The 13,780-nt window shown below is 39.3% G+C and overlaps 1 protein-coding gene across 1 annotated transcript in view; it reads left to right on the top strand.

Moving 5' to 3' along the window:
* Window positions 1-13,780, top strand: part of ESPL1 (extra spindle pole bodies like 1, separase) — a 57,808-nt gene that overhangs the window by 5,465 nt on the left and 38,563 nt on the right. The window contains exons 4-8 of the mRNA XM_063292967.1: window positions 2,328-2,448; window positions 7,286-7,416; window positions 8,649-8,842; window positions 11,954-12,196; window positions 12,832-12,976. Coding sequence (XP_063149037.1) covers window positions 2,328-2,448; window positions 7,286-7,416; window positions 8,649-8,842; window positions 11,954-12,196; window positions 12,832-12,976 — 834 coding nt within the window. The remainder of the gene's footprint in view (window positions 1-2,327; window positions 2,449-7,285; window positions 7,417-8,648; window positions 8,843-11,953; window positions 12,197-12,831; window positions 12,977-13,780) is intronic.

The raw sequence follows: 13,780 nt of genomic DNA on the forward strand, positions 1-13,780 counted from the left end.
GCCACCTTTGGCTGCAAAGGATGTAGTCAATCTGGTTTCGGTGTTGTCCATCTGGTGAAGTCCATGTATAAAGCCGTCTCTTAGGTTGCTGGAAGAGAGTGTTTGTTATGCAGAGTGAGTTGTCTTGACAAAATTCTATCAGCCTATGTCCTGCTTCGTTTTGTTCTCCCAGGCTATGCTTACCTGTAATTCCAAGTGTCATTTGACTGCCCACCTTAGCATTCCAGTCTCCTGTGATGAAAATCACATCTCTTTTAGGCGTGTTGCCCAGTAGGTGCTGCAGATCCTCATAGAACTGCTCTACTTCAGCTTCTTCAGCATCTGTGGTTGGGGCATATATTTGGATCACTGTGATGTTAGATGGCTTGCCCTGAATTCGAATTGAGATCATTCTGTCGTTTTTTGGGTTGTATCCAAGCACTGCTTTAGCCACTTGACTATTAATTATGAAGGCTACTCCATTTTTTCTGTGGTCCTCTTGTCCACAGTAGTAGATCTGGTGGTCATTTGATGTGAAGTGGTCCATTCCAGTCCATTTCAGTTCACTGACACCCAAAATGTCTATCTTTAATCTTGACATTTCACCAATAACCACATCCAATTTGCCCTGGCTCATAGATCTTACATTCCAGGTTCCAATGGTGTGTTGATCCTTAGAACATCGGATTCGCCGTTCACCACCAGCACCATCGGCCGCTAGCCGTCCTTTCGGCTTTGAGCTAGCTGCGTCATCACGTCTGGGGCTAGTTGAGCTCATCCTCTGTTCCTCCCCAGTAGCATTTTGACCATCTTCCAACCTGGGGGTCTCATCTTCCGATGGTATACCGACATATCTCTGGTTGTACTGATCCATTTAGTTTTCACGGCAAGAATACTGGGGTGGGTTGCCATTACCTTCCCCAGGGATCGCATTTAGTCTGACCTCTCTGTCATGACCTTCCCGTCTTGGGTGGCCCTTCACGGTTTAGCTCATGGCATCATTGAGGTGCTCAAGCTCCAGCACCACAACAAGGTAACGATCCTTTTCTGAAGGGTTCAAGGTTTAAGAACTCACATTTGTCTGTACCCAGTTATTCAGGTTTCGGCATGCTGTCATCATAGTTTAAGAAGTAGAAAGAAATGATTGGGATTTGTACTTGAGTTACAAAGAATAGCAATGGTTTCCTTTGTATATTGTTTTGGACATCACATTTTATTTTTAAAAACCTCATACTACCTAACATTTAGTATGCACAAAAAATAGAGGCATGAGTCTAAGTGGATTAATATAATGCAAAAAACAGGTGTGTTTATTTCTTTTCAATGCCAGCTCAAAGTAGAGACAAAAGTAGTGCCTGTTTTGCCTCTTTTATCCTCTACCTTGTCTGATTGGGTGGCAAGGTTTTCTGTTGCAATCACAGCAATCCTGGTAAAACAGGATTTTTGATTGCAAATAGAACTTAAGTGTATCCTAATTAATGCTTGTTGAGATATTCAGATTTTTCTGCATGTCACACCATTGCTTTTGTGTATTTGAAAGAACATGCAAAATAGGGATAGGTTTGCTGGCAGGATCCTGCCTTCTGCACAGCAGCACCCACTTAACAGTATGTGTTTCTGGGTTACATCTAATGTTCCTGTTTTGATGTGATAAATACAGTTCTGTGTTTCCAAGTTAAAATTAATGACAACCATATAAATATTGCTATCATTGGTTCCCCCTTTTAAAAATGGTTTTCCTGCTATTCTGATAAGCCTTACCCAGCTCTTTTTAAATGGTAATTGTTGCCTTATCAAGGTTCTGAAAAGGACAGTTTCTATACTTATTTAGTTACCTTATCACAATTGTTGATTACCCTCTCCTTGACAAGAAACTAGCAGTCATAGTCATTAGTGTATCCATGTTCATGTTTGAGTGAATCTAACATCACAATATCCTGTTGCAGTTTTGCTTACAGTTTGAAATGAGAATAAATTAGTTTTAAATAGCTCAATCACAGAATAAAAGCACAATGGAATTGGCCCAAGAGTGGAAGAAGGAAAGTCTGAATCTGCCATATACTCAGTTACTTAATTGTAGTATATGCAAGAAGTTGCAGGGTGTTCTAATGTGCAGTTTGGTTTTTCTTCCCTTTTCCTCTCCCTTCTATTTTCTAATAATAGAAGAGCCCACGTTGAAACTTACATTTGATTCCACGCTAACTGGCCTTGGGTGGTGTGAGTACTGATTGAAAAGATAATTGAGATGGCAGTCCAGAGTCTGTCATAAATATTCTGTGCAATCTTGCTTTAGGCTTGGAAGTTCTTGCTCCTGTTTCTCTTCCTAAAACTTCTGTATTTCCTCACAGGGGTTGGATTTTGGTGGGCTGCCACAGTTATTGGCATCTTTTCAAAGGATTGTTACCTGGATGCTGGAAATGCTGGAAAATCTCCCTAAGAAAGAACAGGCTGAATATCTGGATCTCTCAGGTTTGTATTCAGGGTAGGTAGCTTATGTTCCCAGTTGTCAGAAATAGGCAGACAAATGGGGCACTGTGTTGACCTTTTGGCGGCCATAATGAAGAAAAAAAATAGTGTTCTCACTTATGTTTTCCTCTTCATTCAGATGTTGTCTTGATTATTGTATATCTTGGAAGAAATAGATATTGCTCCTAATATTTATAAGAATTATTATAAGATAGGTAATTAGGAAACATTTATATCTTTTTCTTTCCCTTCGCCCTGCCTTACAATATTTTATCATAAGATGCAAGTCCTTAGCTCCCTACCAACAAAACTATCTTGGTACTTCTGTTAATTTTATGCCCTTGTTCTCTTGCAGAAAAAAAATAGTAAGCAATCTAAATCCTTAGTAGTAAAGGTAAAGGTTTCCCTTGACGTAAAGTCCAGTCGAATCCGACTCTAGGGGGCGGTGCTCATCTCCGTTTCTAAGCCTTGGAGCCGGCGTTGTCATAGACACTTCCGGGTCATGTGGCCGGCATGACTCGGAACGCTGTTACCTTCCCGCCGAAGCGGTACCTATTGATCTACTCACATTTGCATGTTTTCGAACTGCTAGGTGAGCAGGAGCTGGGACGAGCAACGGGAGCTCACCCCGCTGCGCAGTTTCGAACCGCCGACCTTCCGATTGACAGCTCAGCGGTTTAACCCGCAGCGCCACCGCGTCCCTTAGAGAACTGTATAAATTATTGTTGAAGATGAACAGCATCTTGAGTTGGTCAGTTACTGACTTAGTTCATGGACAGGCTATGATTTAACTATTAAAAAAATAACCATACTCATTATACAAACAAGCTGTTATGAGAGCCAGTTCTTTGATAGTCACAAGTAACAGTTTAATACTAGTTCAGTATATTACCAAAACAAAAGACAGTTGAAAATCATCCCACCACATGAAAATGGTTTCTAGCCTGGTACATCATGTGTGGGGAAGAAAGAGGCTCAATAGTTTGAACTTTTATTTCTAGAGAGAGAACATGCGTGTGCGCACTGTGGAGTCCTTGATGCTCTCTGAGCTTGGTGGTTTGCTTGCAGATGTTTCATTACCTGACTCGGTAATATCAGTGCTGATGAGTGTGGGGTTTGCTCCCTGTTTATATACAGTAGCTTGCCCTGCCCATTTTGGTGGGGGTGTGGTTTTCTCCTTGGTAGTTCCTTGATTGGGGTATTGTTTTGTGTGTGATCGTTTGTCTGGTGTTAATCCCTGCTTATCTGGGTGTTGGTGGCTGGCGAGGTAGTGTTCTGGTCTTTTTGTTTCCTTCTTAGCTTTTTTTTATTGTCTCTTTTGAATGGTGTGTAAATGTTGTTTACCTCTAATTCCCTTCACTAGGGAATTCCTGGAAGCTTGGCACTCAGATAAGTCAGCCATCAACAAGCACGTAGGGGTAAACAACATTTACACACCATTCAAAAGAGACAATTAAAAAAAGCTAAGAAGGAAACAAAAAGACCAGAACACTACCTCGCCAGCCACCAACACCCAGATAAGCAGGGATTAACACCAGACAAACGATCACACACAAAACAATACCCCAATCAAGGAACTACCAACTCAGACAAACAATCAAACACTAAGCCACAGCCTAATCAAGGAGAGAACCACACCCCCACCAACACTGTCAGGGCAAGCTACGGTATATAAACAGGGAGCAAAGCCCACTCCCTTCTCGCACTGACGATGTTACCTAGTCAGGTGATGAAACATCTGCAAGCAAACAACCAAGCTCAGAGAGCACTAAGGGCTCCATGGTTCAACCCTGAGCTACAGATGTTTTCTTCTATTATTCCCTGATCTCTTCACCTCCTCTTAGCTAAGAAATATAAAACTCTTCATCCCATAACCCATTTCTTAGCAACAGGCAAATCAAAGAAGTAACATCATCTTCAATCCAGTTATCAGCAAAAGATCCAAACAAAGCTCTAAGATTTTACCATTAATTAACATACATAAAACTCAACATGCCACATCTTAACTATAACAGAATCCCATTTAAAAGGCATAAAATGGTCCCTGTATCCTAATATAAACAAAATAACAAATCTAAGTTTAACATGACAGAGACCATTTCTCCTTTACAAAAGACAAGTTCCAATACACAACATTCCAAACAACTTATTGCATTCAAATATGCATCCCATATCTCCACTCTGGACTATAAGCACATCTACATTTCATGAATATAAAGTAATCCCTGTATCCTAATGTAAACAAAGGACTAAAATTTAACATAACAAAGAGAAATAATATCTACTTTAAAAGGACAAATTCTCCAAACTTCCTTGCTTTGAATAAAGAGAAACAGTTAAATGCAAAGCCAATTTAGGTACTATAAGATTAGGATTACATAAAGTAACTATAGGGAAATGTTTACTTCATATTAAGTGTAAGCAAATCCAGTCCACCACATTTTTCTATTTAATAGAAATAAATCAGTAAATCCAGAGAGAACCACCCAGAATAACAACATATCCCATTTTATCCCTGGTTGAAGAAAGCGATTTTGTAGTCCTTTATAATTCTATACAGAGTAGTCTTTTTCTATTCAAATGATTGTTGATCCTTGTTACAAATTTTTTTAGCACTCTAAACAGTCTCTTGTAAATCCAACAAAAGGATATTATTCCAATTGGGATTATTATTTTTATTTCCTTGTGGGTTTTTAAAACATCCAGTTTTCTCTCTATATCTGGTGACAAGATTCTTATTAGTCTCGTTCATATTTACCTCAAGTAAATTTTGTTGTATATCTTGTTCTGTAACATCGGTGTCTCGTAACAAACTGTTCTCAAGAAGACACAACATAGCTGATGTGATTGAATTCATAATGCAGATCTCTACGCAGTTCTTCAAAGATGTCTCTAAACGCCATTATAAGTTGCTTGTCTTATAACTCCAGTCTCAAAAACTATTTTTCTTTCCCAGACATATATTTGTTTTTTTCAAATAATTTCAAGTCTTAATATTCAAAGTCCAAAACTCCAATGTTTTCTGAGCCCTTAAAATTTTCTGTAGCCAAAACCTTGTCTTTTTGCTGTTTGTTTTAGTTCTCAACGATTGTAAAAATAGATCTTCATATTCTTACATTGAGGACTAAAAACTCACCCGGTATTTCGAGCCTTGTCACTCTGCAGATGTCTAACTTCTTTGAAGCAGTTAATAGGCATTTTCCAAAAATAGTTAGCAAGGGAAGTGCACAAACTTAGCCTATTAAACATTACCGGAGATACAGTAGTAACCCGTTATTTACATATCAAAAATAATAACATAGACATTGCAAACTAATCCATTAGACCCAGTTAATCATTTCCAAAAAGAAATATCCAGTCCCGATAACCATTAAGCATCACCAGAGATAGCAACTCATTATTTAACTATAATCAAATAAACCAATTTTATATTTGCTTTCCTCTGCTTCCCAATAATCCTTAAGTCCCATAAATAAAGTTCTAACTTCTGCTTTCTTCTATTATCCTTCTCTTTTCTCTTGAAGTTCTTGTCATCTTTATCCAAGTCTTGTAATTTCCATGTGGTAACTCTAGTAGATCTCTTATTTTCCAATTAAAGAGGATAATCCACGTTGCTCTTTTTGGTATATTATTGGTATATCTTTAATTTTTAAATGATAACCCAATTCCATTTGTAAGTCCCATATTTCCATCTCTTTTTTATAGGTTATAATTTTTAAGTCCACCTTAAAATCCATTTCGGTTATCTTCAAAAGGACTTGTTTCTCTTTGATAACTTTTGGTTCTGGTTAAATAGCCCAAGCACTTCTTGAGCCAACTTATAAAACATTTCCTTTAAGGTAGCCATCTGGTGCCCTGTAGTGATCAGCCTTCAAAGTCTTGTTATCAGCTTGAAATGTAAGCAAAAGCAATGTTCCCATGGGAGAGGATCCTTCTAATTTATGATTTTTCTTTTAATCAATTTCATCCAAGCCCTTAGCATTTAAAAACTTCCCAGAAACAACACTATGATCATCCCTTTGCTGTACATTGCAAAAAACGGGAGTCTTACAAAGCTGGAAACATGAAATTTTCTTTCTTTTTAAATGGATTGAAGAGAGACTTACCCAGTGAATGCTAAACTTGTGGTTCCAAAGATTTTTCAGTCTTAAAGAAATAATAATAAAAAAAATAAAACTCCAAAGCGATTGAAAAGATGAGGTTTGGGCAAACCTTAAAAGGCTGCATTAATGGCTCAGAGCATGATGGAACCCGCAACTTGTAGCTGATTGCAAGTGGCTGCAAAAACATCACAAAAATATCACAAAACCCCCCAGCTGTCTGGAGTACATATGGGTAATCTCAAGATCTCTCTTGATCCAGAGAGAATTTTGACAGTCTGGATTCTGCATCCAGCTGCCTTTTTGGCCATATTGCCCCCGCAATCTGCAGAGCTGAAAAAAATCAGGGTGTTAGTTCTCCATTCCTCGTTGGAAGCTCAGAAATCCTTGTATCCTTGAGTATTTATTTCTTTCCTGTCCAGCTTTGTTGGGAGAAGTCTGAATCCAGGTATAGCGATTTATTCTTCTAGAAACTGTTTGAAAACATCTAGCTATGGCTTAGCATGATATATGAACCTGGCCAGAAAGAAATGTTGTTGGTCTTCTTGCCTTGCTTAAATCAATATATTGCTTTCATGCAAATCTTATTTTCACCCAGGGATCTGAAAACAACTTGTTTGCTTAAAGGAGGCTTATTACAACATATAGTTAGTTTACCTGAGGAAATAGTTTAGTAGGCCTCTAGCAAAAGTAGATTTAATATTAATTTGGATGGCTTAAGAATGCTTTTGTTCTTCCAGCATATTGTGTATCCCGGCTGGCCTATAGATTCTACACTCATAAGATGTATGTAGAATCTAACTCCATAATGGGGCAGTTCTGCGGATGGCTAGTCAAAAAGGACAAATGTACAGACTTGTCTACAGAAAAGGTAACTACGTTTTTTTTATAGCCTAATAAAAAGGCATGAAATGAGAGTGTTGGTGGGGCACAGGAACTATTGAATAGGAAGGCTGTTGATTAACTGTGTTTGCAGTAGGCTCTAATTTTATATGACAAAGGTCTCAAACCTACTGTTTTACTAATGGAACCAAGCCCAGGTTTGAACTTAGTGAAGGGCTTTGGCAAATCATTCTTTTCTAGACAGAACCTGTGGATGTTTACTTAGAATGTAAATCACTCCCCCAACCTGTATTCAAAACAACTTCAAATTAATTGATTTAGAGAATTTATGTGGCCACCCATCTTAAATATATAACTTGGGGTGACTAAGAAACAATTTACAAAAAATGATACAGAAAGTACTTCATAATCAAAGTCAAAATAATCCAATGCCAAGGAACAATCCAAGGCACCATATAATAAATTCACAGAGAGACATACATGGTTCCCCTAACATCCCAGCCCTAATGCTCGTGGGGAAACCCAGGTTTTTACAACCCTGTGAAAGGCCAAAAGGGTTAGGACCTTCCAAATCTTAAGGAAGAGGCTGTTTCAGAGGGCATTCAGTGGATTTGTATTGTATAGGCTTGTATTTGTAGTCTAAAGGTAATTCTGGGAATTTGTATTACATCCTCTCTGGATTACTGAGATAAAATGCTTCTAGGAGGCCTCCGATTATTTGCCAATCATAATCAATTTGGTTAACCGTATCCCTGTTCAATGGCTTTCCTGGGGAATTTCTTGATCTCATTTCTCTGGACCATACAATTTTACAAAACTAGTTTCATGGGTCTGCCATGACCTTATACCAGTGTTTCTCAACCTTAGCAATGTTAAGATGTGTGGAATTCAAATCCCAGAATTCCCCAGCCAGGTTTTTGTTTTTAAATTATTTTTGTTAGGTTTTTGGCTAATTTGTTGGCTTGCTTTTGTGTTTTTAACTTTGTGTGCTGCTCAGAATCATGCATGTGAGACGGGCAGCTATATAAATTTAATAAATAAAAAAAAATTGGGATAACTACCTCTGCCTGACATCCCATGATTTTCATTGAGCTTTGACCTCCTAGAATAGTTTAGAAATTTAAGCAAAAGCTATAATTCAGTTGTTTGACATGTATTGCTGTATTGAAAACTGAGAGGAGCTTCTAATTTTTGGCAGTTGGATGAGTCTGAGGCAAATTCTCTCTCTGCCACCCTGAATGCTTATCTTTCTCTTTCCAGCTACACAACTGCTTTAAGCTGCAAGTAGAGAACTACAGGAAGCTGGGCTTGCTAGAGGCAGGTCTTCAGACTGTAGTCCTCTGGTTGGCTTCTCATCACAGCAAGATCATAGAACAGATGGTGGAGCCTGTCTGCTCCTGGGTCAAAGTCAAGATGGACGCCAGTAAAGATGGGGCTGAAGATTTGAGGCTGAAGTAAGAAAGAAACTAAAGATTGGGTCTCCTGCTCAAAACTGGCAATCTTGGAATAGTTTCTGTATTTTCTTTTTGTTAGGAATTGTTATTTATTTTTTGCTTCCTGCCATCCTAGTACTGAGGAAACTAGAGGTAATGAGGCTGGTGTTCCTCTTTCTTGCCATTTAAAGTTTTCTACTGCAGAAAGAGTATGATATTTTCCTTTAAGAATTAAAAAAATTACTTTGATATTTGACTTCCATAATTGAAACAGTCTCCCCAGAACAAAGGCAGCCTGCCTTAATTATTATCCATAAATACAGTGCTCAGTCTGCTGCTTTTATTCTTAGCAGTTTTCTGAACTAAATTATTCCACTGTCTTCCTGGAATCCTTCAAACTTGTTCTTTTCTTGCTATTCAGCCTTATGAGTAGCAGGGTTACCACTGCCCCCTTTCTCTACTTTCAGGTACTACTTTATCTAGCTGCCTATTATGGGTAACAAATGTAGGTCTGGTATGTGGAGGTTACCTTTCAAAATTGGAATGCCTTGGCCATGAGCTATGCGCAAAATGGAAAATTTGTTTTGTTTTCAAACCCAGAATAAACCACTGGGTTCTGAAAGTTCAGCAGACCTATTTCAGGTCAGCCATGTTTTGGTGAAATAAAACTCAGGAATGTTTTGGTGGTTCTAGATTTCAGCCTTAAGAAAATTTAGAGGAATCCTGGAGTGATTTTACAGGTCAACTGGGGCAAGGCTGATATGTGTTTCCCTTTCTCAGCAGCTCCCAGAATGACGTATTTCACTGGCTCGACTGCCTCCTAATCTTCCTAGCACTTTCCCTCCATTGTGTCCCCTCAGCTGATGTTCCAGCACGGCATATTCCAGACTTCCCAGCCCCCCGTCTTCCCAGTTTCTATTCTTCCCTCCTCTTTAGCCCAAGCTGCCACTCTCAATTTTCCAGCACAGCGTGGCTGATTGGCCAATCCCTACAACCTTCTAAGTGCCTCCCCTCCTTCCCTTCAACTGCAAATGATATCTCGGGCTTCCCCACCCATCTTTTCTCCCCACCCCAAAAGCACTTCTGCCACAAATAACAGCTTTTTGGTCCAGACATGTGCATGAACCCAAAACATTCAACATACACATGCACAGACCACCTGAAACCAATGTTCTGTACAGGTAGTCCTTGCTTAACGACCATAATTGGGACTGGAATTTTGGTTGCTAAGTGACCTGTTAAGCGAATCAACCCAATTTTATGATCATTTTTGTGGTGGTCCTTAAGCAAACCACATGGTTGTTAAGAGAATGTAGTTCCTTGTTGATTTTGCTTGCTGGAAGCCAGTGGGAAGGTTGAAAATGGTGATTACATGACTGTGGGACACTGCAAAGGTTGTAAATGCAAATAGGTTGCCAAGCACCCAAATTGTGATCATGTGCCCGCAGGGATGCTGCAATGGTCATAAATGCAAGGACCGGTCATAAATCAGGTTTTAGTGCCATTGTAAATCCAAGCTATCGCTAAACAGATGATTGTTAAGCAAGGACTTATATAAATATGGAATGTTTTGCATTTGCAGAATGGTGACTAAATGGCTCCCATTTAGTCTCAGCATATTCAGTAGTATCCAGACATACTGTAAGCCTTCTATTCATGGAAGTGCCATAGGAATGAGGAACTTGTAGGTGTGATACTTGGAGGGTCCCAGATTCCAGTGACCTTCAGTATTGGCCATGTCAGTTGAAGCAAATGTGAGCTGGCAGGATAATTTGGAAAGAATGCTATCTGCTGCCTCATTCAGCCAGATACTTTCATAGTGGATTATCCTTTGATAAGGCTATTTAAGAGTGAGCTATTCTTTCCACTTGCTGTGGGTAGAGAGCCATGCAAATGAATTCATAATTAGTCTATTTGGTGGGAGAAGATTCCCTCCGTCTACTTTTTAGCAATAAAATGTATAGAACTTCTTGCATCAAGAGTGCAAGAAGTGGGAACATGGGCACATGTTCTGATGCAGTGTCAAATGCCTCCTTGTCACTAGATCCCCTTATCTTTTCCCCCACTTTACCCATTGTGGTATTTCCAACTAATTGCTTCCCAAGACTTTTACCACTGTTTTCTTGCCTTTCCCATTTCCCTCCCAGATTCTTCTTTCTTGTCGCTTTCTCCCATTGCATTCACATCCTCTGTATTTCCTTCCTTCTCTAACACTTCCCCCAAATCATCTCTATCCATTTACTTCCTCCTCTCGTCTAGTTTTCCCTTGTTTTCTTCTTCCTATGATTTCTTGAATGTACTGTTTTTCTTTTTATCTGTAGCCACCCAGAGTCAGGCAGCCTCAAAATTGGATAAATTTTGCCTTTCCCAATCTACACATGCTTATTCACCTGGTCATAGGCTGAAGCTTTTTTTCCTCTTCAAAAATGAAAATAAGATAAAATTTCAGCATTAATTATTAGTAGAAGAGGTATGACATTAGGATTATCTTCCATGTTATATCCTCTTCTGTGTCTGAATCTGTCCTTTTAAGTCAAACTCAGCCTCTGGTGACTTCATGGACCTCTTGGCAACAGCTGAGGAGTGGTTTGCGGTTGCCTTCTGGAACATTTTTTCAACTTTCCAGTCTAGCCTGTTTTTCTGATGGTCTCCCACCCAAGTACTAGCCAGGTCCAACTCTGCTTGGCTTCTTTAAGGTCCGTCAAGGTTGGCTAGACACTGTCATCTGCTGTGACTATAGGGTCATTTATTGGGGGGGGGACCTAGTATCAGTAGAAAAAGCTGATACTGAAAAGTATCAATATTAAAGCACCCTCGTGATGAAGGGTGCTTTATCAACATCTTAAAAATACCGTTAAAAAAAAACATAAACCAAACCAAACACAACAAAAATAGTTTTAGGGTAAAAAGAGTGTCCCTGCCCATTTATGAAGTGAGACCCTTAAAATGGTGCACAAAGCACACCGTAGCCACCCAGAGTCAGGCAGCCTCAAAATTGGATAAATTTTGCCTTTCCCAATCTACACATGCTTATTCACCTGGTCATAGGCTGTCCAGATGACAGAAGCTACATACCTTTGCTTTACGCCTTTTTAAATTTCTATTCCTGTTTGGCTTCTATATTCATTATAGGACTCTAAAGGAAGGTCTTGAAGAGTATAACTTAGAGGACAAGATCCTTGTGAAAGTACTGTTGGAGGAACTGAAGGCATACAAAGCTGTGCGAGTTGACACTGGCCAAGAGCGCTTCAATGTGATCTGTGACCTCCTAGACATATGTTCAGAAGGCAGCCATTGGGTCCATGAAAGAGCTTTTATCCTGGTGGAACTGGCGCAGGTGCTATGTTATCATGATTATAGCGAGCAGACAGAATGGTGAGTAGATAGTATGATTTGATGCTAGCTATATGGTTTTCCTCAACCATCCTACTTTGGATACCTCTCTATTGAAGTGATGCCAAGTCTTAAAAATGAACTTGAACTGGAAACTGCCAGCTTGTTTCTAGTATCTTGTTCTCCTTGTCTTCCATATCTGCTTTTGTCTTTTCACTGGTTTGAGTGTGGACTTCTAAGTGAAGAACTGGAGATGAGTTGGGAGAGTATCAACCTTGCTAGATAACAAAGGCTTGCTGGCTGATGCTACAGAACTGATACATGTAAGGATCAGTTGTCTCTTCTGAAATGCTGATGCTAATAGGGTTCTGGACAATTGCATATTTTGTTTAAGTGCTGCTGTTGCTCCTTTTTCTGACCAAAGTACTTGTTTCTCTTGTGCGAAAAAAGAGAAGGATCTCATGGAGTATTTAAACAAGGACTGGATGCACTTAGGTGTAATGAACCTGAACTGATGAGGATTCAGGCTAAGCTAACTAGAAACTAACAAGCAATCTTCTGACTACATCAGTTATGCTTCTGAATGTATGAGAGTCCAGTGCAAAAAGGATTCTCAGCAATTGTCGCTAATCATATTTGAAATTATTCTTGCTAAATTTAGATCTTCTCTCTTGTAGTTCTGCTCTGGACTCTATAAACGAAGCCCTGCGGTTGTTAGAATATGTGCCAAAGACTCCACAGAATGAGGAACAGCTCCAGGATGATAAGGCCCAGGCTTTACTCTGGCTTTATATCTGCACAGTTGAAGACAAAATGCATGAGGTATATGACTCAAAGCAAAACAGCACAGAACTCAACCACTTAAATTCTGGTTTGTTTGTATGTATTCTATACTCCAGAGAGCAGGGGGTGACAGCCACTGGAAGGAACATAATCTGTCTTTTCTCAGCTTATTTTAATTAAAAATTAGAAAAGAAAGCAGAAATATTTACTTTGCTATATCGCTAGTATTAAATGACAGTATAATTTAAGGTTATCCAAAGTAACCAGTCACAACTCTAACATGTGGAAGTAAAGAATGCTGATGTAAAGTTCATTCATTCATTCATTCATTCATTCATTCATTCATTCATTGATGGCTATATATCTACCATATAGTAATCATGTATCCTAATCAGGGCAAGGGAACCTGTTATAGTTTTTGTTTTGGAATAGAGAGCCAGCTTTGTGCAGTGCTGAAGGTGCTGGCCTAGAAACTAGGAGACTTTGAATTCTAGACCTCCCTTAGGCATGAAAGCTGGCTGGGAGATTTTGGACCAGTCACACACACTCAGCTCAACCCAGCTCATATGGGGGTTGTTGTGGGGAAAATAGAGGGCAGGAGTATTACGTACAGTATGTTTGCTGCCTTGAGTTGACCAAAATAAAGGCAGGATAAAATAATCACCACCACCACCAAAGGGAGACTAACTGCCATATTGTTGTTTTGCATGAATTGATGTATCTCAAGAGCTCATTCACAGATGATTACTTGAGTTTAAACACATAATGTAAAGTATCTTGCAGTATGGGCTCAATGAAATCTCTCTGGTAGCTTTGAAGTTCTCTTATCCTAGGTTGCTGCAC

Source organism: Candoia aspera, chromosome 2 (assembly GCF_035149785.1).
Source record: "Candoia aspera isolate rCanAsp1 chromosome 2, rCanAsp1.hap2, whole genome shotgun sequence".
NCBI lineage: Eukaryota > Metazoa > Chordata > Lepidosauria > Squamata > Boidae > Candoia > Candoia aspera.